This window comes from Coregonus clupeaformis, chromosome 8 (genome assembly GCF_020615455.1).
Source record: "Coregonus clupeaformis isolate EN_2021a chromosome 8, ASM2061545v1, whole genome shotgun sequence".
In the NCBI taxonomy this organism is placed as follows: Eukaryota; Metazoa; Chordata; class Actinopteri; order Salmoniformes; family Salmonidae; genus Coregonus; species Coregonus clupeaformis.
In genome coordinates this window covers 52,680,904-52,707,586 of record NC_059199.1, presented here as the reverse complement: position 1 = coordinate 52,707,586, position 26,683 = coordinate 52,680,904, and the positions used below count along the sequence as shown (strand labels likewise).

The 26,683-nt window shown below is 41.7% G+C and overlaps 2 protein-coding genes across 3 annotated transcripts; both read left to right on the top strand.

Moving 5' to 3' along the window:
* Window positions 1-533: 533 nt before the first annotated feature.
* LOC121571358 (leukotriene B4 receptor 1-like) lies at window positions 534-11,445 on the top strand. Of its 2 annotated transcripts, none has more exons than XM_041882768.2 (4): window positions 534-858; window positions 8,695-9,266; window positions 9,731-10,001; window positions 10,214-11,445. In XM_041882768.2, the coding sequence occupies exons 2-4, from the start codon at window positions 8,755-8,757 to the stop codon at window positions 10,601-10,603; spliced, it is 1,173 nt and encodes a 390-aa protein (XP_041738702.2). In that variant the 5' UTR covers window positions 534-858; window positions 8,695-8,754; the 3' UTR covers window positions 10,604-11,445. The 2 variants fall into 2 exon arrangements, with proteins under 2 accessions (XP_041738702.2, XP_045078324.1); XM_045222389.1 differs by lacking the exon at window positions 534-858 and adding an exon at window positions 2,621-2,662.
* Window positions 11,446-18,460: 7,015 nt separating this feature from the next.
* On the top strand, window positions 18,461-20,745 carry cbln11 (cerebellin 11). The gene is made up of 4 exons (XM_041884777.2): window positions 18,461-18,798; window positions 19,014-19,521; window positions 19,912-20,046; window positions 20,321-20,745. Exons 2-4 carry the CDS (start codon window positions 19,308-19,310, stop codon window positions 20,605-20,607), a joined length of 636 nt encoding a protein of 211 aa, XP_041740711.2. The 5' UTR covers window positions 18,461-18,798; window positions 19,014-19,307; the 3' UTR covers window positions 20,608-20,745.
* The last annotated feature ends 5,938 nt before the right edge of the window (window positions 20,746-26,683 follow it).

The window sequence follows — 26,683 nt, the reverse complement described above, 5'->3', positions numbered from 1 at the left end:
AAAGATTACATGATGATGGAGAGATATGATTTAAAAAAACCTTTTTTGTCACCATTTAGCTATTTACTATACATAGCAAAATTCCAAATGCCAACAAAGTAAAACATATCATTGCATAGCAGTATCTACAAATGTGAAAGCAGGTCCCCCTCTCCCACACACAGGGAACCCCAAATTCTTCTAAGTTCCCTCCACAGACATCAATTCAACGTCTATTTCATGTTGGTTCAATGTAATTTAATTGAAATGACGTGGAAAAAAACGTTGATTCACCAGTGTGTGCCCGGTGGGATGGTGATGGTAAATAATGAGAGCAAGCAGGTGAGTAAGGCAGACAAACAGACTAGAAAGACAGTGCATGCAGTCATTTTATTTTATTTTATTTAACCTTTATTTATACAGGTTTTTCTCATTGAGATAAAACAGTCATATAAAGTATGATGGAAATGTTGCAGTATGATGGATATGTGACAACTTATTGCGTAATGCGTAATGCAATAGGATGAGTCATCATAAATGATCAGGTTGAAACAGTTTGAACAGCGTCAAATTCGATTAGCACAGACTTCCTTCCTGATTTGTGACGATATCATGTCCCCTGTGCTTCCCCTCTCTTGTGTTCAAAAACATGAAGCAATAATCACAGCTGGCATGAGTACAAGAGTGAGGAAGGAAAGAGGAGAGAAGGAAGACAGACGTGGAGACATGAATGGACGGACGGTCAGATAGACAGACAGACAGACGACGGACAGACAAAACATTTACAAAATAGCTAACAAATGCACTTCCTGTGGATTAGCCTCTGAGAAGATCAATGGTAAAACGAGGATAACTCCACAAGTGAACCAGCTCATAAAGGTCAGCGTTATGAAATGTAAAGCTCCTTCAGCCGATATAAATTTTTTGATATTTGTTGATACAAACATTGTGTATGGTGTCCAGAATGAAAAGTTTCGGAGGGGAGGTGTGTTTTATTTTCCCTTGTTTGTAAACAAGATGTCTTGTAAGTGATGATGTCTATGTGCATGTATGACTGTATGTGATGATGTGTTGAAGATAAGTACATGATCTATGGGCGGCAGGTAGCTTAGTGGTTAAGAGCGTTGTGCCAGTAACCGAAAGGTTGCTGGTTCTAATCCCCGAGCCGACTAGGTGAAAAATCTGTCGATGTGCCCTTGAGCAAGGCACTTAACCCTAATTGCTCCTGTAAGTCGCTCTGGATAAGAGCGTCTGCTAAATGACTAAAATGTAAATGTAAATCTATGCATGCTTATCAGTGCTTAATGGAAATACAGCCACAGGGACCCAGCTGTAAACAAGTCACTCTGGCCTTTGTCCAGTTCTTAATTTGAGCAGGATCCTGCCGGAACAGGATCCGGCACCTCTCAATTTGGGACTGTTTCATTCCGGTACCCATTTGCAAAGATCTCTCATGGGCAAAAATAACTTAAGAAATAGGTTAAATTACCAAAGATTCCCTTACATTGTATTACTGGGCTATATCAGCCAATATGCTAAATGTAGTTTGCAGAGTTGGAGAGACTTGCACTGTCTCTTGAGCTATTTTTATAGCCTACCTTTTAGGAGTGGGAAGATTTTCAGAACTGGAGGTAGCAAGAATGATGACAGCGACACTTGCTATGTTTTGCATAGTCCTATAGGATATAGCCTACCTTTAAGGAGGATGATTTAAGGTAGAGACAAATAAATGGGTAATCTATACTTAATGAAAATTAAAAGGCGCAACGCTCGCTCACCATAGTAGCCTAACCTATGTGCACGTTGTGTCTTTCCTTTTCAATGATGATTACATTTTTTATTGCACTTTGACTCACGTTGGTTGAGCACCCTCCACTTCTTTATATTTATTTACAGACACTGAAGTAAGCTACAGTCTAATCATATTTAAGTTAATTTCATATTCAAGTTAACTGCCACGTGATTCTCCGCCCATGTAGACAGCCTACTCTATTTCAGTGAGACCACACAATCTAGGCGCACTTGAACTCTCACGCCCAACTAGGAGAGGTAGGCTACTGAAGTCGAAGCAGCAAATTCTGAGTGTGTGAATAATGCAAAAAATATGTGTTTTTAATACAATAGGTAGGCTAACGCATACAGAGCAGAAAGATGACCGTTTCAAAATAATCTGTGGGACAACTACAATATTTTCATCCAAAGTCGTCTGTCTGACCGCCCGCTCCCGCCTGCAGCATGAAGAATGCAGACCGTGCCGCAATGATCTCTGTCGGGACCCGCAGGCATCCCACAGGAATGTAGCCCTCTAGTGCAGTCAGTACACAACACTATGCTCATCATGTCTTAGCAGTATCAGATGGTGACAGGGGTCCCATCAGGGTCAGACAGCCAGGGAAGACCAGTCTACAGAGCGCAGGTGAATTTTGCAGTATATTCAGTGAATGATACAAAGTTCCATCTTGAATTGATGGGTAAACCTACAGTAGCTACAGGACAGCAGCTTAAGCTTAAAGCTACAGTCTGGGATCTGGGAATAATGGTCATTTCAATTATTGAATCTTGGATAATATAATGTATAAATGTACACCAAGGTAATTATTTGTCATGCCTCATTTTAGGAGGATCAGATGGTGAAAGCAGTCTCAGCAGTCAGGCAGCCAGGGAAGACCAGTTTGTGACAGAGGTGAGGTGAATTGTTGCAGATACAACACTTTATTCTCTCTGTCCAGCAAACACTGGACAAGCCAGATGCTATTTTAAGGCAGTCTGACAAACCTCCAAAGTTGATTTCCAAACTGTATCAAGGGTTGATAGAGGCTTTTCCCGATGACACAAAACATGTCAAACAAAAATGTGAGGAAGAACTGGGAGACGCTATGATGATGAATGGATACAGATATGTTGGAATGCCCAGTCATGTTCATATAATCTCAGACATACATTTCTGCATTTTAAAACCATCCATACAACGTACTATATGCCAGTGAAACTGAATATCATGCACTCAGAAATTGTATTATTCTGCTGGAGGTGTAAAGCACAAAAGGGGTCATATTTGCTTATGTTGTGGTCTTGTGAAGGTTGGCTAAATTCTGGCGAAGAGTATATTATTTTATCTCAGCATGTCTACAGATTCTCCCTTCCCACTGTTTTTGTTCGCTTGGAAATGTTGATACTGGAGACTGTTATCAGAAGAAACTGTGTAACCTAGCATCTATAGTGGCTAATAAATGCATTGCCATTAATTGTAAGGTTGGTTATCCTTCCACAGTGTATGGAATACATTTCAAGTTATGTACAGTATCACTAGATTTGTTTTAAGATTAAGGGTATACTGGGCAACTTTCATAAGGTCTGGATGCCTTATATGGAATGCTGTATGACCAAAGGAGTCTGTATTGAAAACATGCCCACGTCAGGGGAGATTTAGGCAATCTCTAGTTGCTGGGCCGCTCAGTCCTGGCCCTGGGGGTCTGCTGTACAGTTGTCACGCTGGCCTCGGCCTAACACACAATAATGAATGTTTCACTAAGATCCTAAAGCTGAGTGGGGTGTGTTGGGTAGGGGCGCTACAGGGCTGTGGACCCGTAGGGGCAGGACGGGGTGACCCAGCTATGTTGTTTGCAAGTAAAAAGAGCTCTACAGTACTATTAGGCCTATGATATGAATTATATGGAGGGTGTACTGTTTATGTGTGTTAATGTATATGTGTATGTGTGTTTTCATGCAACTTTTGTTTTCCAAACCTTTCCCTTGAGACATAAAAAAAAGATGGGAAGGAAGTTGTGTTGGGGAGAGAGTTGAGTTATTGACTAGACCGGTAGTGGTCGGGCGTGTAGGCGGCTCGGGTTGGATGGGCGGTCTGGCTGAAAAGTTGTCTTTGTACATTATTTGTAAGAGTTGTTCATTTGTTAGGCTATTGGTTAAAGGTGCAACACAATATTGATTATTGAATTATCATCTAGTTCAGTCTTATCAATCACTTAAACATATGTAATAATCTCTTATCTAGCTTGATGACTGTGGGCATTTTTGCTTACTTTCTGTTGTTCTAAATAGAGACGGCTAGAAAGGCCATGGGTCATATTAGATTGTGTAGAAATGCAGGAAATGTGCTTCAGATGCCCTCAAAAAATGGGAGGACCCCCAGACCCCCTGCCAAGTTATGTCCCCCTCTGCAAATAGCACTGCTGGATGATTTAAAAAGTCATAGTCAATCGATTAATAATACTCTTAGCAAAAATGTTTATTTTTAATTTACAATATGTAGAATCTATGAGAATTTAAAGGTTCAGTACTTTTTATAAATATCACAGCACAGTTGAAAAATATATGGCAAATATAAATTAAAACTGGATGGTGTTCAGAGATAGATGGGAGGGGTTGAAGGATGGGACTAAAAACAAACAAAAGATGACTATTGTAAAATATATTGTGTCCGTAAAATGTATATAGTACAGTTGAAGTCGGAAGTTTACATACACTTAGGTTGGAGTCATTAAAACTCGTTTTTCAACCACTCCACAAATTTCTTGTTAACAAACTATAGTTTTGGCAAGTCGGTTAGGACATCTACTTTGTGCATGACACAAGTAGTTTTTCCAACAATTGTTTACAGACAGATTATTTCACTTATAATTCACTGTATCACAATTCAAGTGGGTCAGAAGTTTACATACACTAAGTTGACTGTGCCTTTAAACAGCTTGGAAAATTCCAGAAAATTATGTAATGGCTTTAGAAGCTTCTGATAGGCTAATTGACATAATTTGAGTCAATTGGAGGTGTACCTGTGGATGTATTTCAAGGCCTACCTTCAAACTCAGTGCCTCTTTGCTTGACATCATGGGAAAATGAAAAGAAATCAGCCAAGACCTCAGAAAAAACAGTGTAGACCTCCACAAGTCTGGTTCATCCTTGGGAGCAATTTCCAAACGCCTGAAGGTACCACGTTCATCTGTACAAACAATAGTACGCAAGTATAAACACCATGGGACCACGCAGCCGTCATACCGCTCAGGAAGGAGACGCGTTCTGTCTCCTAGAACAACAGCAAAGGACCTTGTGAAGATGCTGGAGGAAACAGGTACAAAAGTATCTATATCCACAGTAAAACAAGTCCTATATCGACATAACCTGAAAGGCCACTCAGCAAGGAAGAAGCCACTGCTCCAAAACCGTCATAAAAAAGCCAGACTACGGTTTGCAACTACACATGGGGACAAAGATCGTACTTTTTGGAGAAATGTCCTCTGGTCTGATGAAACAAAAATAGAACTGTTTGGCGATAATGACCATTGTTATGTTTGGAGGAAAAAGGGTGTTGCTTGCAAGCCGAAGAACACCATCCCAACCGTGAAGCACGGGGGTGGCAGCATCATGCTGTGGGGGTGCATTGCTGCAGGAGGGACTGGTGTACTTCACAAAATAGATGGCATCATGAGGAAGGAAAATTATGTGGATATATTGAAGCAATATCTCAAGACATCAGTCAGGAAGTTAAAGCTTGGTCGCAAATGGGTCTTCCAAATGGACAGTGACCCCAAGCATACTTCCAAAGTTGTGGCAAAATGACTTAAGGACAACAAAGTCAAGTTATTGGAGTGGCCATCACAAAGCCCTGACCTCAAGCCTATAGAAAATGTGTGGGCAGAACTGAAAAAGCGTGTGCGAGCAAGGAGGCCTACAAACCTGACTCAGTTACACCAGCTCTGTCAGGAGGAATGGTCAAAAATTCACCCAACTTATTGTGGGAAGCTTGTGGAAGGCTACCCAAAACGTTTGACCCAAGTTAAACAATTTAAAGGCAATGCTACCAAATACTAATTGAGTGTACAGTGGGGCAAAAAAGTATTTAGTCAGCCACCAATTGTGCAAGTTCTCCCACTTAAAAGGATGAGAGAGGCCTGTAATTTTCATCATAGGTACATGTCAACTATGACAGACAAAATGAGGAAAAAAAATCCAGAAAATCACATTGTAGGATTTTTTATGAATTTATTTGCAAATTATGGTGGAAAATAAGTATTTGGTCAATAACAAAAGTTTCTCAATACTTTGTTATATACCCCTTGTTGGCAATGACACAGGTCAAACGTTTTCTGTAAGTCTTCACAAGGTTTTCACACACTGTTGCTGGTATTTTGGCCCATTCCTCCATGCAGATCTCCTCTAGAGCAGTGATGTTTTGGGGCTGTCGCTGGGCAACACGGACTTTCAACTCCCTCCAAAGATTTTCTATGGGGTTGAGATCTGGAGACTGGCTAGGCCACTCCAGGACCTTGAAATGCTTCTTACGAAGCCACTCCTTCGTTGCCCGGGGTGTGTGTTTGGGATCATTGTCATGCTAAAAGACCCAGCCACGTTTAATCTTCAATGCCCTTGCTGATGGAAGGAGGTTTTCACTCAAAATCTCCACGATACATGGCCCCATTCATTCTTTCCTTTACACGGATCAGTCGTCCTGGTCCCTTTGCAGAAAAAACAGCCCCAAAGCATGAAGTTTCCACCCCCCATGCTTCACAGTAGGTATGGTGTTCTTTGGAGGCAACTCAGCATTCTTTGTCCTCCAAACACGATGAGTTGAGTTTTTACCAAAAAGTTATATTTTGGTTTCATCTGACCATATGACATTCTCCCAATCCTCTTCTGGATCATCCAAATGCACTCTAGCAAACTTCAGACGGGCCTGGACATGTACTGGCTTAAGCAGGGGGACAGGTCTGGCAATGCAGGATTTGAGTCCCTGGCGGAGTAGTGTGTTACTGATGTTAGGCTTTGTTACTTTGGTCCCAGCTCTCTGCAGGTCATTCACTAGGTCCCCCGTGTGGTTCTGGGATTTTTGCTCACCGCTCTTGTGATCATTTTGACCCCACGGGGTGAGATCTTGCGTGGAGCCCCAGATCGAGGGAGATTATCAGTGGTCTTGTATGTCTTCCATTTCCTAATAATTGCTCCCACAGTTGATTTCTTCAAACCAAGCTGCTTACCTATTGCAGATTCAGTCTTCCCAGCCTGGTGCAGGTCTACAATTTTGTTTCTGGTGTCCTTTGACAGCTCTTTGGTCTTGACCATAGTGGAGTTTGGAGTGTGACTGTTTGAGGTTGTGGACAGGTGTCTTTTATACTGATAACAAGTTCAAACAGGTGCCATTAATACAGGTAACGAGTGGAGGACAGAGGAGCCTCTTAAAGAAGAAGTTACAGGTCTGTGAGAGCCAGAAATCTTGCTTGTTTGTAGGTGACCAAATACTTATTTTCCACCATAATTTGCAAATAAATTCATTAAAAATCCTACAATGTGATTTTCTGGAATTTTTTTTCTCAATTTGTCTGTCATAGTTGACGTGTACATATGATGAAAATGACAGGCCTCTCTCATCTTTTTAAGTGGGAGAACTTGCACAATTGGTGGCTGACTAAATACTTTTTTTCCCCACTGTATGTACATTTCTGACCCACTGGGAATGTGATGAAAGAAATAAAAGCTGAAATAAATCATTCTCTCTACTATTATTCTGACATTTTACATTCTTAAAATAAAGTGGTGATCCTAACTGACCTAAAACAGGGAATTTTTACTAGGATTAAATGTCAGGAATTGTGAAAAACTGAGTTTAAATGTATTTGGCTAAGGTGTATGTAAACTTCCGACTTCAACTGTAGTAACCAAAAAAGTGTTAAACAAATCGAAATACATTTTATATTTGAGATTCTTCCTGTGGCGGTCCTCATGAGAGCCAGTTTCATCATAGGGCTTGATGGTTTTTGCAACTGCACTTGAAAAAACTTTAAAAAGTTATTGAAATAATGATGGACTGTCGTTTCTCTTTGCTTATTTGAGCTGTTCTTGCCATAATATGGACTTGGTCTTTAACCAAATAGGTATATCTTCTGTATAGCCCCCCCCACACCTTGTCACAACACAACTGAAAGGCTCAAACGCATTAAGAAGGAAAGAAATTCCACAAATTAACTTTTATGAAGGCACACCTGTTAATTGAAATGCATTCCTGGTGACTACATCATGAAGCTGGTTGAGAGAATGCCAAGCGTGTGCAAAGCTGTCATCAAGGCAAAGGGTGGCTATTTGAAGAATCTAAAATCTAAAATACATTTCGATTTGTCTAACACTTTTTTGGTTACTACATGATTCCATATGTGTTATTTCATAGTTTTGATGTCTATACTATTATTCTACAATGTAGAAAATAGTAAAAAATAAAGTAAAACCCTTGAATGAGTAGGTGTGTCCAAACCTTTGACTGGTACTGTACTTGAACAATATTATTTAAAGTTTTCCACAATTTTTTTTGACATTTCATTGAAAATATGAGTAGAGAGATCCAAACTACATTCCAAGTTATAATTTGGTCCTTACCTGCCGCATGTCCATTCCAGAGAAGAAAGATCAAGACTACGTCTGTTGAACTGTTCCAAGCACAATTTACGTTCAGAACTAGATCTAGTTATTCTAGCATGTCAGTCCAACATAATAAGGATAATTTGAATATAATATTTTTAAGTTGTTGGTTGTTCAGATTTAACAGCATATTACTTTGGATTTTTATTTGCAAATGTCAGTATTTTTCAACACATATAAATTAAGTACTATATTCAAAAATGTAAGTAAAAATCATTACATTTCTTTTGCAATATTTACTAAACCCGTGGGTAATTTTTTACAGTGTAATTCTCTGGTCATTCTATCCAACAGTAGTGAGGACTGCTAATCCCAAAGTTCCAGAAACCACCGATTCTTCAGTTCCCTCTCAAAATGGCGTCAGACCTCTCCATCTCCACTGCCTCCCCCCAGCTCCCCTCCATGTCTCCTCTCGCCTCCTCTTCCTCTCCTCTCTCTATATCACACCAGATCGGCATCTCTATCCTGGTCCTAGCATTCGTCTTCGGTTTCCCCGGCAACCTGTTTGTTGTGTGGTCGGTGCTGTGCCGTGTGAGGCATCGGTCGGTTACCTGCCTGCTGGTCTTAAACCTCGCTGTGGCCGACGCATTGGTGTTGCTAAGCGCCCCGCTTTTCCTGCGCTTCCTAGCAGGCAGGCGAGGCTGGGAGTTCGGGGCGGCGGCCTGTAAGACGGTGCACTACCTGTGCTGTGTTAACATGAACGTGTCCATCTACCTGATCTGCCTGATGAGCATGGATCGCTGGCTGGCCGTGGCAAGGCCCTTCCTGGCTCAGAGGATGAGGACCAAGAAAACCCTGATGGCTGTTCTACTGGGGATCTGGGTGCTGGCGTTCGTCTTGGCACTGCCCATGGCCTTCTACCGCAGGTGGGGCTGTGTGTATGGGTTGTGTGTATGGGGTGTGTGTGTATGTGTTTGTGTGTGTGTGTGTGAGAGAGAGAGAGAGAGAGAGAGAGAGAGAGAGAGAGAGAGAGAAGGCATGAGAGAGAGGACATATTCAAATACACTTACACTAACAAAAAGGCGGTTATCATTCTTCAATACTGATCTGAAGATTTTGGTTTGCATTACAGGCCGCCTATTTGTAGTTCCTAAGCTGTTAAACACTTCTCTAATAATCTGTGAAGTATGACTGCAATAAAGAACCTGGAACACTCATTGTCTCAATCAAACAATCTCTCTCTCTCTGTCTCTCTGTCTTTGTCTCTCTCTGTCTCTCTCTCTCTCTCTCTCTCTCTCTCTCTCTCTCTCTCTCTCTCTCTCTCTCTCTGTCTCTCTCTCTCTCTCTCTCTCTCTCTCTATATATATATATATATATATATATAATTTAGTAACCTGAAGCTGCACATGAACAGCTCCGTGACCGTCTGCATATCGTATCATTGGGGCAGTGTGGGTCACCAGGTGTTCCAGTACCTGTTTGAGACCGTCCTGGGCTTCTTCCTCCCCTTCATCTTCATCATTGTCTGCTACACCTTTGTCATCTGCGGACTACGCAGGGCCATGTTCCAGCACAAGGGACGGGGAAACCGTCTCATCCTCCTCATCATCGGTGCTTTCGCTCTGTTCTGGCTGCCCTACCACCTGGTCAACATTTTACAGGTATGGGAGTTGGCCAATGTATTTCAAGGTACTGCACATTATTTAGCAGTTAATTTGTTGTGTGTCGTACAGGTTTAATAACAGGTATAAGCCCTATATCTGTCTCTCTTGTATCTATCTGTCTCCTCTCAACTCTTCGCCTCTTCCTTTTTCTCTCTCTCCTCTTTCCCTCTCTCTCTCTCTCTCTCTCTCTCTTTCCCTCTCTCTCTCAGGTGATTGGTCTGCTGGGTGGTAACGACACTCTGTTGAAAGTGGCCAAGGCGGCCCGTCCCAACGTCACAGCGTTTGCTTTCCTGAGCAGCAGTGTGAACCCTGTGCTGTATGTGTTCGCCGGCAGCTCCCACATCCGCCAGGCCGGCCTCAGCTTCATGGCCAAGCTCTTTGAGGGCACCAACTCTGAGGGAGGGACCTCTGCCTCCTTTACCCGCAGTTCAAAGTCCAGCCGGAGTGGTTCCTCAGCCCCACTGTCACTCAAGCTGGGGTGGTCGGGGAAGGAGAAGGAGAGGGGTGGGAATAGTGTGACGGAGCTGCGGGGAGTTGAGGTCAAGGCCAAGTCCAAGCCGGAGCTCAAGACTTTGACCTCCAGTGATCAGTTGGAGTAGTGTTACTTTTTGTGGCCTAGTGTACTAGTCATAGGTTAACCGTATTTAATGTATTTCACAGATCTTTGCTACAATTTGTGGTTTATAGCGAGTGTTTGTGGTTGCCTCCATGCAATTTCGGAATAAAAATATTATAAAATGTCCTTAATAAAGTTTTAACCTGTTGACAAATCGAGTAGTATAGCGATTTCTTAAAGGAAGGGGAAGGAATTGTTCTAGAGACTTACATGCAACCTATAGAGGAGAGTGGGGTAAGTTGAGCCAAAGGGGGACATTTATCCACCCTTGTTTCTAGGAAACCATACACAAAATTAATAATTTGACCCAATATTTAGAAAGAGGAAGAAACCACATGGAAAAAGTGGTATGCAATTTAGGTCCAAAACACAGATTTTCACCAAGTCAAATTAATTTATTGTGTTAGAGGTTTCATGATGCTTGTATCTAAACCAAAGTAGAGAATTTTAAGATTGTTCTATACATCAGTTATGGTCTCTATAAGCTTTAATATAAGGTCTTAAACCTAGCATGAAAGTGCATCCTTGTTGCTGTGTGGGCTAAGATAGTCCAAATGTTTGCCTTGGGGTAAGTTGAGCCAACGGTTGAGCCAATGGAAAGTTGAGCAAATTAAAGTGTTTTCTTCTCATGCGTAATGCAAGGCATTATCGCTAGCATATGATGTAACAACAGGGCCTGGCCTATGTTAAAAGTGTTTTAAAAAGTACAAAAGTGTTTGTTAGGCGTTTAGCCTGTGTTAAAAGATGCTTAAATGATTAAAAGAGAAAAAAGTGATTGTAATTGTGTTGATATGTGTTTGTGAAATAAAGAAAGACATGGTTTTATTTTATTCAGTACAGAATTTTGTAACTTACCACTTCCAGCGGTTCAACTTACCCCATACATACCCTGGGTAAGTTATGCCAGAGACCACTTTTTTTTGGACAAGCTATGTTTTCAAAACTATAATATTGACATGGATTCTGATTATTTCCAGGGATATACAACATCCTGAAATATATTGTGATATCTTTGTTAGAAAGAATATTATATTTACCTTGAAGGAGTGATGCTGAATGTAAAAAATGGCTCAATTTACCCCACTCTCCCCTAGCCAAATTACCTCAATGACTGGAGCTGTATTTGGAAACTTACATTTGCATGATGATCTCATTATTATAATTGTGGTTAATTATTACAAAATGTTCTGCGCAGGCGAAGCAGTGTGGAACAGTGTCCAGCTATTGATGCAACATTATTCAAATGCTTTCAATACACAGATGCAAAACATCACATACAGTGACTCTAACTTGACCAAACATAGCATACTGTAACAAACAAAAAGGGGATGCATTAGATAACTTGGAATTTTAGGTGTCAATAGTAAGGGTGAGTGGGGTAATTGAGCAAGTCTTTACATTCAGCTTCACTACATCAAGGGAAATATAGTATTATTTCTAACAAAGATATTTACATATATTTCAGGATGTTTTGTATCCTATACAGAAGATAGCCCTATTTGGTAAAATTTGGTAAAAGACCAAGTCCATATTATAGCAAGAAAAGCTCAAATAAGCGAAGCAAAGAGAAACGACAGTCCATCATTACTTTAAGACATGAAGGTCAGTCAATACAGAACATTTCAAGAACTTTGAAAGTTTCTTCAAGTGCAGTCGCAAAAACCATCAGGCGCTATGATGAAACTGGCTCTCATGAGGACCGCCACAGGAATGGAAGACCCAGAGTTACCAGTTGAAGCTGGTTGAGAGAATGCCAAGAGTGTGCAAAGCTGTCATCAAGGCAAAGGGTGGCTATTTGAAGAATCTCAAATATAAAATATATTTTGATTTGTTTAACACTTTTTTGGTTACTACATGATTTCATATGTGTCATTTCATAGTTTTGATGTCTTCACTGTAAAAATAAAGAAAAACCCTTGAATGAGTAGGTGTTCTAAAACTTTGACAGGTAGTGTACTGTACATCCAAGCCGAACTGAAATCTTATGAGAAACATGTTGGGTCGTTTTCACAGTTTTCTATTTCCTTACAATTGGTCAAACTGATGTCATTAGGAAATTTTGCACAGAAAATCTTTTTTGTTGTTGTTGTAGTTATTGCATGTTCTCCCCGGTCCCTAAATGTCTTTGTTCTCCAAAAGAAACAGAGATGAAAGATAATATTTTACTGATGTGAACTACACTGAACAAAAATATAAACAATACTGTATCAGTCAATTGAAATAAATTCATTAGGCCCTAATCTATGGATTTCACCACTGGGAATACAGATACTATATGCATCTGTTGGTCACAGGTACCTTAAAAAAAGGTACCGGCATGGATCAGAAAATCAGTCAGTATCTTGTGTGACCACCATTTTTACCTCATGCAGCGCGACTCATCTCCTTCGCATAGAGTTGATCCGGCTGTTGATTGTGGCCTGTGGAATGTTGTCCTACTTCTCTTCAATGGCTGTGCAAAGTTCCTGGATATTTGCGGCAACTGGAACACGCTATCGTACAGAGCATCCCAAACATGCTCAATGGGTAACATGTCTGGTGAGTATGCAGGCGATGGAAGAACTGGAACATTTTCAGCTTCCAGGAATTGTGTACAGATCCTTGCGTCATGTGGATGCTGAAACATGAGGTGATGGCGGCGGATTAATTGCACGACAATGGGCCTCAGGATCTTGTCATGGTATCTCTGCATTCAAATTGCCATCGATAAAATGCATTTGTGTTTGTTGTCCGTAGCGTCACCGCCAACATGGGGCACTCTGTTCACAATGTTGACATCAGCAAACCGCTCGCCCACACAACGCCATACACGCTGTCTATGGTGTCAATTCCTATTCAAAAGTCAAACTGGCGCGAGATGGTGCACGAGCAAGATGAAAAATCATTGCGCAAACAAACACTTGAGTCGAGAAAGAACAACTGTGGTCGAGCGAGCAGAGCACGGGTGCAGCAAATGCAGGCCAGCGTGGTGCGCGCAAATTAAACTTGAGAGTTGCGAGTGTGACTTTGAGCGAGCAGAACTGCATTTCCGCACGCAGTAAATTAATTTGAGAGCAGAGATCGGTAACCACTAGTCTAGAGAACAGCCAGCGGGTGGTCAAGACATCTGCGGCAACTTCATCTTTAGTGTGTCAGCTCTGCTGCACCTGGGAGCTAAAGGAATAGCACCGCACTCCTAATAGTCATGTATGCTTAAACATACTTGTATGCTCATTTATGTGTTTCTTCAATCGGCAATCAGCAGATGAAACAACAACAAAGCGTTCTCCTCGCCCGTGTTTCGTAAAAAGCTGAGGGATGGGGATGGAGAAATGTAACCACTCTCAAATTCATAGACAAAGCTATGGATGCAAGGACTAACCATCGTGCCTCCTAAAACCCCATTGGAGACAACCCAAGGTTCCTCAGGGTTTTGAGAAGGATGCGAGTAGAGAGGAAGTGAGGAGTTGAGCAGAGATTCATTGGGAAAGAGCTCATGTCATTGTTTTAGGTGGAGTCTTATATTGAATGATACATTTATTCTGTTTGCACTTATATCTTTGTTCTATCTGTGGTCTTTCCACAGATGGCTCTGGCTTGCTGATAACATCTGATCTGATGAGACTCCTCTTTCCACAGATGGCTCTGGCTTGCTGATAACATCTGATCTGAAGAGACTCCCTATGCAATTTGACACCTATATTACTGACTCTATTCAATAAAACTTCCAATGTCAAATATAAATAATTTGGGATTCTGTAATTGATAGATGATGGTAGTTCCCAATCAGACATTGACTATAAAAATACATGTTTTCCTCAGTGCAATGTTTGGTGAATGCATGTGGAATGTTTGGTGAATGCATGGTGTTGTTTTGTCCTCAGTCCTCCTTTGTGTACAGATTCAGTTCTAAATTACCATCATCGAGTCCATCCTCACCTCCTCCATCACTGCAACGGATTGTCCGGTCTACTGAGAGGATCATTGGCTGCCACCTGCCCTCCATCGAGGTCCTGCACGACTCCAGTGCAAGGAAGCGTGCAGGAATTATCATTGCCCCCTCTTCCAAAGACTCCCCTCTGGCAAACGGTTCAGGTCAATCACGACCAAAACCTCCCGTGGCCCTCACCAACCGTCCACGATGATCCGCTCATCCATGGACTTTGCACTCTGTAGCCACAGACTATGCACCCTGCACATACATCCCAGAACTGCACATTGCTCTTTGGACTCTCTTACAGTATATACATGTATATATATATATATAGACTTTTTCCACATTTTGTTGTGTTAGAAAGTGAGATTAAAATGGATTTAATTGTCATTTCTTGTCAACGATCTACACAAAACACAAATATATCTTGATTAGATAAGTATTCAACCCCCTGAGTCAATACATATTAGAATCACCTTTGGCAGCGATTACAGCTTTGAGTCTTTCTGGATAAATCTCTAAGAGCTTTGCACACCTGGATTGAACAATATTTGCCCGTTATTCTTTTAAAAATTCTTCAAGCTCTATCAAGTTGCTTGTTGATAATTTTTAAAGTGGCAATATATAACTTTTTGGGCGACCCAACCAAATTCACATAGAAATGTGAGTTATAGATCTATCATTCTACTTGAATGCAAGTCTAAGAAGCAGTAGATCTGTTCTATGTGCTCGATTTTCTGAAAATGTTCTCTCTCTCTCTCTCACTCTCTCTCCCCCCCACACTCGCTCGCTCGCACATACACACACACACACACACACACACACACACACACACACGACAGCTGGCAGTGAGGTTGGCATGCAGGAGTACAGGAGTAACTTCACGGTGGTGGTACGAGGTGATCGTCTCTACGCCATCAGAGGAGACATGGACATCAACACCAACCTGGACAGTGTTGAGGTCTAAAGCCCTGTCTCTGACACCTGGCGGTAAGGTAGAAGACAGAGACTCCATGAAAGTATTATTAAACAGACTTTCAAAACGTGGGTCTGCTAAAGGTGCTTTCCTCACCTCACAAATAATTGTAACTCATTTCAAAATAAAAGTCCCATAGAAGGCTATTTGACATTGTTTGCTCATGCTCATATGGTGCACATGCAGGACTTTTATTTTGACATGAGGCGAAGTGATTTGTGAGGTGAAGAAAGCACCTGCAGAGCTATAAGAAGAATCTAGTGTGAATCTCTGGTTTACCCTTACTATAGTTGAAAGATTAGTCTATAGTGCAAGGTGAACTGAACAAAGATCATCACGGTGACATCTAGTGGTATTTAAGAGTATAGCGCTATGTTTGAGTTGGTTTACATAAGAACGAACAAGAGCGCAGATTTTGGACACATGCAGAAGCATTTAAGCGCAGCATATAATTCTGACTCAATTCAACCATACTACTCTCAATTTGAACCATTCATATACAGTGGCTTGCGAAAGTATTCATCCCCTCTTGGCATTTTTCCTATTTTGTTGCCTTACAACCTGGAATTTAAAAATGATTTTTTGGGAGGTTTGTATCATTTGATTTACACAACATGCCACTTTGAAGATGCAAAATATGTTTGGGGTGAAACAAACAACAAATAAGCTAAATAACAGAAAACTTGAGCGTGCATAACTATTCACCCCCCCCAAATCAATACTCTGTAGAGCCACCTTTTGCAGCAATTAAAGCTGCAACTCTCTTGGGGTATGTCTCTATAAGCTTGGCACATCTAGCCACTGGGATTTTTGCCCATTCTTCAAGGCAAAACTGCTCCAGCTCCTTCAAGTTGGATGGGTTCCGCTGGTGTACAACAATCTTTAAGTCATACCACAGATTCTCAATTGGATTGAGGTCTGGGCTTTGACTAGGCCATTACAAGACATTTAAATGTTTCCCCTTAAACCACTTGAGTGTTGCTTTAGCAGTATGCTTAGGGTCATTGTCCTACTGGAAGGTGAACCTCTGTCCAAGTCTCAAACAGGTTTCCCTCAATAATTTCCCTGTATTTAGCGCCATCAATCATTCCTTCAATTCTGACCAGTTTCCCAGTTCCTGCCGATGAAAAACATCCCCACAGCATGATGCTGCCACCACCATGCTTCACTGTGGGGATGGTGTTCTTGGGGTGATGAGAGGTGTTGGGTTTGTGCCTGACATAGCGTTTTCCTTGATGGCCAAAAAGCTCAATTTTAGTCTCATCTGACCAGAGTACCTTCTTCCATATGTTTTTGGAGTCTTTCCCATTCCTTTTGGCTAACACCAAACATTCTGGCCACTCTTCTGTAAAGCCCAGCTCTGTGGAGTGTACAGCTTAAAGTGGTCCTATGGACAGATACTCTCTCCGCTGTGGAGCTTTGCAGCTCCTTCAGGGTTATCTTTGGTCTCTTTGTTGCCTCTCTGATTAATGCCCTTCTTGCCTGGTCCGTGAGTTTTGTTGGGCGGCCCTCTTTTGGCAGGTTTGTTGGCTGATCTGTACTTCTCCACAACTTTGTCCTTGACCTGTTTGGAGAGCTCCTTGGCCTTCATGGTGCCGCTTGCTTGGTGGTTCCCCATGCTTAGTGGTGTTGCAGACTCTGGGGCCTTTCAGAACAGGTGTATATATACTGAGATCATGTGACAGATCATGTGACACTTAGATTACACACAGGTGGACTTTATTTAACTAATTATGTGACTTCTGAAAGTAATTGGTTGCACCAGATCTTATTTAGGGGCTTCATAGCAAAGGGTGTGAATACATATGCACGCACCACTTTTCCGTTATTTATTTTTTAGAATTTTTTGAAACAAGTTATTTTTTTCATTTCACTTCACCAATTTGGACTATTTTGTGTATGTCCATTACATGAAATCAAAATAAAAATCTATTTAAATTTCAGGTTGTAATCCAACAATATAGGAAAATGCCAAGGGGGATGATACTTTTGCAAGGCACTGTATGTTCTTAATCTGTAACATTGCCAACCTCTTGCCAACCATTGCCAATCTCCAGCTTTGCCAAGCCTCTGGACCAGGCCCTGAGTGGCGACGCTGCCACAGTAGGAGGGAGATATAATATCTTCATCTCAGGGGGGTTCGACTGCAGGTACCAGTGTCTGACCTCCTTGTTCCTGTACCACCCTGAGAGAGGAACCACCTACCTGGCAGAGATGAGCCAGGATCGGGCCCAACACTGTATGGAGGTCCTGCATGGTGGTGGTAGTCTCTGCTTTGTAAGAGGGGTGTGTAACCTACATACCGTCTACACCAATTAGTTGGCCTGTGAACCCGTTATGGACATCCTTGAGTGCTTTCACGCCCCTGGCCATCCCCCATGTTGGAGCAGCCTCTGTGGTTCTGGAGGGGAAGCTCTATGTGCTGGGAGGATACTGCCAAGAGGATGACAGGGAGACCAGACTGGTTAACCGTTATGAACCCATTACCCAATGTTGAGAGAATACGGGCAAGATGCCCGGACCCAGCATGGACATACGAGCCTGTCTGCTCCGCCTGCCCAACCACTTAAGACAATGAGAAAGGGAACTTTAGAGTGTGAGAAAGAGGTTGGGGTCCAATTTAATTTATCATTCCAAATTAAATTCTGGAATTCAAGCAGGAAGTGGAGAATTTACTTGGAATTTAATTGGAATTGCAGCAATCTTCAAAAAAACGTAATTGGAATTGAATTGGAATTTAGGCTGTCTGAATTGGAATTGAATTGGAATTGATGTCACGAATTCCGCCGAGGCTGCTCCTCCTCCTTGTTCGGGCAGGCTTCGGCGTTCGTCGTCCCCGGAGTACTAGCTACCACCGTTTGATGTTATCTATGTTTGTTTGGTTTTGTCTGTTTAGTGCACCTGTTCCTTATCACGTCTTGATTATGTCACCTATAAGTTTCCTTTGGTTTTGTTTGTAGTTGTGTGTCGTTGTACGCCTGTCGTTTGGTGTAGGTTGTTTGTTTGCTTATTGTTAGTGCTGTTCGCACTTTACGCACTGTTTTGCGTATTCGCTCGCCTCCTGTTTATGAGGCCTGTATGGATTGTTCTTTGCTCCTGTGACTATTAAAAGTCGGATCGACTAAGCTTCTGTGTCCTGCGCCTGACTCCAACACCACATCCACATCAGCCCTTGACAATTGAAGAAGAAAACCATCATTGGAATGGAATTGAAATTTGTGGAATTGACCCCAAACCTTTTTATGACTGTACAACAAAGAGAAAAAGCTAGGCTGCCATTAATCTACAGGTGAGTAAAAATGTATTGTATGCCAGAAATTATAATCTAATTCTTTGTCATTGATAGAATGTTTTGACAGAAAAATGAATGCATATGTGTTGATATTATTAAATACCTTATGCCCTTACAAAGAACATGATTTGCTTTAAGAATTAAATACATTGTAATATTATTCTGCTTATGTAATCTTATGCATTTATTAGGTCTTATACTCTTTCTTACAGCGACGAGATCATGAACAAAATTGGGAAAAGCCTGAATTTGGAAACAAATGAAACTCCAACAGGAGAGAGAGACAGTGAGAGCAAAAATGCACGTGCAAGCCAGCCAGCCAGCCAATGAGCACCAATATCTGTGTGTCTAGCATTAATGATCAACTGTAGCCCTATTCACTCAGTATTTACAAAGCTTCTCAGAGTAGGAGTGCTGAACAAGGGTCGTTTTTCCCTCTTAGATCATAGTGAATAAGATTACTAAGGGAACGTTGAGAGCTACTCCACCCTGTCTCTCCCAAGACGATGATGAAGAGGACGGCTACTGTCTGGCTGGCCTGGCTGGGCTACATGTGTCTGGCTCAGGAAGAGGAGGTCTTGGGTTCTGTGGTGAACGTCTACACTGAACTGAAGGAGCTTAGGTCTTTGGTGGGAGAGCTGAGTACTAAGCTCCATACAGCAGAAGCAGACCTGAAAGAGCAGAGAGCTATGGTGGAGGAGCTGAAGAAAGAGAGAGAAGGTACAGTAAATTGTAAATATAAATTCATTAGTATTTATAAGCAGACATTTATGAAGCATTTATAAACATGTATTCAGTTTATTATCATGAAAATGTATATAAAGTGTTACCCAATGCTTTACAGGTCAATAATGCTCACAAATGAAAGTCCTCTTCTTGCTCCTCCCTTTGGTCCTTTTTTTCTACCAATGGGCAAGTTTGTTTTGCATCGGGTGGGCGGAGTTTGCTCATTTTAGACCATTCCATTGGTCCTAAAGTGAAATCTCCACCCACCTGGCGCACCAGGCCATGCAAAACGAACTCGCCCGTTGTTAGGGATGATGATGTTCTCATTGCTGTGTTGTTGTTGATTGATGTTGTTGTTGTTGTTGCTACTATCTTTGCTGGCAGAGCAACCCAAGGTAGCCTTCTCAGCAGCCTTGCTGTCGTCTGAAAGTAAACACCATGGGCCCATCGACACAGAGACTAACCTCATTTTTGGAAAAGTCCTGACCAACATTGGCAGTGCATACAACCCAATCACAGGTCTCGCACTGAACATGCTGTATCTACATCATTATTTATAGCAGGGATGGTCGAAAACTGCCAGTGAGGTGCATGATTTTTTTCCCAGCCAGTCAGTAACACATCCCATTCAACTAATCAACTATTTTCAATAGCAATACTGCTTGGCTAGAACAAAAGCCTGCACCAATAGCATTCCTTTGTGCATACGACTGGTCCATCTGATATAAGCCTCTAGTAGCAATGGCTAAATGCTAGATGCAACCACTATTTATCGACTCCTTCCATGTCTCAGGTGTCTTCACAGCGCCAGTGAGAGGGGTCTACTACTTCAGGTTTTCTGGAAACGGCTTTGCAGGCCATGACATGGGTCTGAGCATATTCAAGGATAGCCAAAGAATGATGTCTGTGTATGAATACCATTCCAGTGGAGAACAGAATGACCATGCGTCCAATGGAGTCACACTGCAGTTGGAGAAGGGAGGAGTGGTCTACATGCGTCTCTGGATCAACACATGGGTCTTCATCGACGGGCGATATGACTACTGCTCCTTCAGTGGCTTCCTGCTCTTTCCTATGTGAAGCATACAGCACAATGTCACATTTTCCTCTGTCATGAGATAAAACCCTGATGCAGGAAAATATATAATAAATAGCCTGTTTTGAAGATGTTTATATTGGTCCACTAATACAGGACTAGTAAAGGCCCAGTGCACTACTTTTATGATTTTGTTTTTACTACATGTATTTGAGTATTTACCAGCATTTGTAACTTGAGTCCGATAATTATCTGTACAAAACAGTTAATCTGATAATACTTGTGGAATATAAATATACTTGCTTGGTATATGTTTTCCAGTTTCTTGAAATACTTGCAAATGCAACTTATTTCTATCTGAAAACTGAAACGGTCTATTCATTTCTATGGAAAACATTCCTTTTCAGTAGACACTTTCATCCAGAGCAATTTACAGTAGTGACTGCATACATTTACATACTTTTTCGTACTGGTCCCCCATTGGAATTGAACCCACAGCCATAGTATTGCAAGCGCCATTCTTTACCAACTGAGCTACATCATCACAAAACACTTGATGTCTCAATGTTCTCAATTACCGTATTGTGCATTGTTTTTCTTCATGGTGATGGAAAGTCTACAGGCACAAACCTAGATGAACAGCCTATGTACAATACAGTAATGCACATTTACATTAAGTGGTTTTTAAGGATGGTAAATTAATACTGCACAAAAAGTGGTTGTTTTCCATGTTATTTGATCAAGAAAAATATTTAGTTTGATGTGGATGTTTTGTGTCATTGCCCATAACTTTGCACCTTTTGATGTAAATGTTTGAGGACAGGGTTTTGTTCTTTATGGTTTCCATTAGAATGACAATCGCAGAGAAGGGGACAGGGCAACAACTCTTACAATTCCAGCTATTGAATCCAGCAAGATACTGTTCTTAATTATATAACTACCTTCTTTGCCAAAGCAGAGATGCTGAAAAAATTCCTGCGCTACAGATGTCTATATTGGTCTGCTAATACTAGTTAAGGCCCAATGCATTACTTTTGTGTTGTTTGTTTTTCTTTTAAATATATACAGTACCAGTCAAAAGTTTGGACACACCTACTCATTCAAGGGTTGTTATTTATTTTTGCTATTTTCTACATTGTAGAATAATAGTGAAGACATCAAAACTATGAAATAACCAAAATGTAGTAACCAAAAAAGTGTTAAACAAATCAAAATATATTTTATATTTGAGATTCTTCAAAGTAGCCACCCTTTGCCTTGATGACAGCTTTACACACTTTTGGCATTCTGTCTTTACTGCACTATTACTTCACCTTCAGTACGTTCGGCTCCAACTCCCACCTTACGGGGCCATCTTGATTAAGGGTAGAGAGTCTTCTGATTCCAGTGACAGTGACAGCACCAGCAACGCTGTCGTCCTACAACTGGTCGCTGGGGAACAGGTCCACGTAGAACTGTGGGAACACTCCAGAGTGTTTGATAGCCTGAATGGACACACCACCTTCAGTGGCTTCCTGCTCTTCCCTTTGTAATAGATGCTTCAGCGTGAAATTTCCCCTAGGTACAGATCCAGGATCAGCTTCCCCTCTCCCAATACTACCCTTAACCATTAGTGTGGAAAATGGAAAACTGACCTAAGATCAGCATCTAGGGGCAACTTCTCCCTGTAATAAACAGGAAGTGATGCTGGAATCAGTGTGATGTAATTAGTGTGAACAACCTCCACATTATACACTGCATATCAATAGTGTTGTCAACACTGTTAAAAAAGTATTATAAAGTGTTCCCCGCTATTTTAGAGAACATTTATGATCTCCCTTAGTATCTTATCTCTTTATACAGTAGTCTACGGATATTATGAACATTTGGGTTAATACCTTACTTGAACTGTTATTGGAGAAGTTTGAGAGTAGTTTTTACTTGATTTTCAAGCTCTTTTGATATTATATTCTTGTAAACTGTACATAAGAATCTCTTAATGGATGTATTGTTTTAATAAAAGGTTATAGAATTGCATATTTATTTATTAGTATGCTCTCTTGAATGTTAGATCCAGTTTCCATACTACCACAGTGTGGGAAGGGCAGGGGCAGCTACCTAGCAAACATGAGCAAGGACTGGCACCAGCACAGCATGTTAAAAATGTAAAAAATGGCTTCCTTGTTCCTGGTTACCTCCTCACTTGTTACGCGACGGTGCGGTGCTTTCCTCTCTGTATTTAAAACAACAAATGCTGTTATATTGGCATGATAAGGCACTTCACCGCTAAGAGTCAATCCAAAAGAGTTCCTTGTCCCCCCCTTTTCTGCTAGCACAGGAAACTCTCACGAAAAGGGAGAGTAGCATATGCAAACATTTCCAGGATTTCCCCAGCTCGCTATCTTAATGCCAGTGAGTTGTATCTAGTCTACTGCTTTGCCATCACAAGATAAAAACAAATCACAAACCCCTTGAGGTCGATGTACGCACCCGCATGGTTATCGGTGACACCATCACATTTTATTAAATAAAACCCTGTGTGTTTACATTAGAGATGTCCGTTTTTTTGCATGGGCTGCATCTCATTTCAATGAATCCGCCGGTGTCGGCCATTCGCCTATGTGGTAGACATCCGCTTCCCAAAAACGGTGTTTGTCAGACATGAGAGGATGCTGAAAGTTACTTTTCACAAAAACGTCTGTAAAGTCTGAACAGCTATTTGGACCCCACTATCGGAAGCCGAGACTCTCACACGGACATGTCAGCTCTTCTGCTCTACGACGTCTACAAGCTTCACAGGACTCGTCTCAATTTGATGCTGCTGACGTCCCATCTCCGAACAGGTCTTCTCACAAAAACTTCTGTAAAGTCTGAGCTACAAACTATTTTCATGTCATCCAACAATTATAAGCACCTGGGGGCCATACTTGCAAACATTAGAAAAAGTTCAGGGTTAAGTTTCAGCATCAGCCAATTAAAATCGTTGACTTAGTTGCACGTGATCAAAAGCTACATGATAGCTGTTGCCATTACATAAGCTTGCACATTTAGTCCTCAGCAGGTGGCCATGATTATTTCCTGTAACAAATTGCCCCTCCCCCCTAACTTTTTCTCGACAAACCAATAGCATTTCAGAAAATAGGTCAACTTGGCCACCAGAGGGATACATTCAAACCTCCAAATTCAAGGTTTACTTTTGTTCCCCTCCACTTGGTCTGTCTCAAGTGTAGAGTGCCAATGTTGCATGACTATCTTTGCATAGGATACTTACTAATGTTACGTTTTCACGTATATGACGTTTTTGCTTCTCCGTTTCACATACATCCATGTATTGTTAACGGTGGGTCAAGACATGTCAGGGTAAAAAAAATTATAACAAAATATACTGAACAAAAATATAAATGCAACTTGCAACAATTTCTAAGATTTGACTGAGTTACAGTTCATATGAGGAAATCAGTAAATTGAAATACATTCATTAGGCGCTAATCTATGGATTTCACATGACTGGGAATACAGATATGCATCTGTTGGTCGCAGATACCTTAAAAGAAATGGGCCTCACAATGGGCCTCAGGATCTCGTCACGGTATTTCTGTGCATCCAAATTGCCATTGATAAAATGCAATTGTGTTCGTTGTCCGTCGCTTATGCCTGCCCATACCATAACCCCAATACCACCATGGGCCATACACGTGGTCTGCGGTTATGAGGCCGGTTGGACGTACTGCCAAATTCTCTAAAACGACGTTGGAGGAGGCTTACAGTATAGTAGAGAAATGAACCATTCAATTCTCTGGCAAAAGCTCTGGTGGACATTCCTGCAGTCAGCATGCCAATTGCATGCTCCCTCAATACTTGAGACATCTGTGGCATTGTGTTGTGTGACAAAACTGCACATTTTAGAGTGGCCTTTTATTTGTAGAATTGCTGAAAACTTGCTTTAAAACTGTAATATTTTCTCTACGCCAAATGGAAAAATGTGTAGAATTTCAGGAAATTAATTTTAGAACTTCAATTTCTCTCTCTGCCATCAAGAAGGGGGGCCACAAAATTCACCTACCGCCCTGACAGATCCACGGACGACGCAATCGCCATTACACTGCACACTGCCCTCACCCACCTGGACAAAAGGAATGCATATGTGAGGCTGCTGTTCATTGACTACAGCTCGGCCTTCTATACCATAGTGCCCTCTAAGCTCACCACAAAGCTCACGGCCCTGGGACTGAACTCCTCCCTATGCAACTGGGTCCTAGACTTCCTGAAAGGCCGCCCCAACGTGGTGAAAGTAGGCAACATTACCACCTCAACACTGATTCTCAACACGGGGGCCCCACAAGGGTCCGTCCTCAGTTCCCTCCTGTACTCCCTGTATACCCACGACTGCGTGGCCTCACACAGTTCCAACTCCATCATCAAGTTCGCTGATGACACGACAGTAGTAGGCCTGATTACCAATAACAACGAGATGGCCTACAGGGAGAAGGTAGGCACTCTGACGGCGTGGTGCCAGGTAAACAACCTCTTCCTCAATATCGGCAAAACAAAGGAGCTGATTGTGGACTTCAGGAGGAACCAGGCTGGGCTTCCCCATCCTCATCAACGGGGCTTCCGTGGAGACAGTCAAACACTTCAAGTTCCTCGGCGTACACATCTCTGAGGAGCTGAAATGGTCAAACCACACGGACACCGTGGTGAAGAAGGCACAACAGCGACTCTTCAACCTCAGGATGCTGAAGAAATCTGGCCTGTTGCCGAGGGCCCTCAAAGTGAGCACCATCGAGAACATACTGTCGGGCTTTACCACAGCCTGGTACGGCAACTCCACCACTGTGGACTGCAAGGCGCTACAGAGGGTGGTACGCTCAGTTGAATGCACCATTGGGTGCACACTGCCTGCCCTCCAGGACACCTACAACACCAGGTGTCGCAGGAAAGCCAAGAAGATCATCAGCGATCCCAGCCACCCGATCCATGGCCTGTTCTCCCCATTTCCATCACTCAGACGTGGGCAGTATAGAAGCATCATGACAAAAACTGTAAGACTGGCCAATAGCTTCTACCCCCAGACCATCAGGCTTCTGAATAGCCACCACTAGTCAGTTACCTGCTCCTGCAGTCCCCCACCCCCACGGACATTTACCCTGAACCCACCCCAATGGACATTTATCATTGCCACAGTTGTTAATATGTATATATTATTATTTCAATTTGTATTATTATCTATTTATATGGTTTTATTTAAATTTGTCCTGCATTTCATTGTACCCTGTAATTACACCTGTAACACTGTACATGTGACTATTAAACTCTCTAATCTAATCTAATGTTAAGGAATCTTCCATGTAAAAGTGTTGGAACACGTACAACGACTTCTACAATTTTACTTGGCTGATACAGAATTTGTTACAGGAAATATTAATGGCCAGCTACTGAGGTTAGTATATGGCTAAATGTGCAATCTTATGTAATGGGAACCGCTAAAATGATCACTTGCAACTACGTCAATAATTTTAATTGGCTGATGCTTAAACTTAACCTAAAAAATCTAATGTTTGATAGGACTGGCCCCCTGGAGTTTATTAAATGGCATTGTCACTTGGATTGGAACCGGTGCTATGGTCAGATGACATGAATGAAATAGAGAGCTTTGGCCACACACACCCAGTGGTGGGTTTGGCGTCGAAATAAGGATATGGATCAATCTCATTGAATGCAATGTATTCACTTAGGCATAAAGACTCTGACGCTTATCTCTAGACATCAATACTGTGACACTAATCTTCCCCCCATTGAATCCAATGTATTACATTAGGCATCATGTTTCTTGATCAAATCTTTTTGCAAAAACTTACCAGATTGATGCTTTTCTGCCGATACCAGGCTGAGCTGTCAAAGGGAATGCGCTTGCTGGCCAATGTGACACAAAATGCTGCAAAAGTAATATCAAAAAGTGCAATCTACAGTTCAGGTAAAGTTGTAAGGACATAATTATGTTATAATTAGCTAGCTTGCTTGCTTTCAAAATTGAGAGAAGGGTGTCAGTTTGTAATGTATGTACAATAGCTAGTGAAATTAGTTAATCCCTCAATTTAGCACTTCTGTGTTTAGCAGAGTAACATTTGTCCTATCCAACAG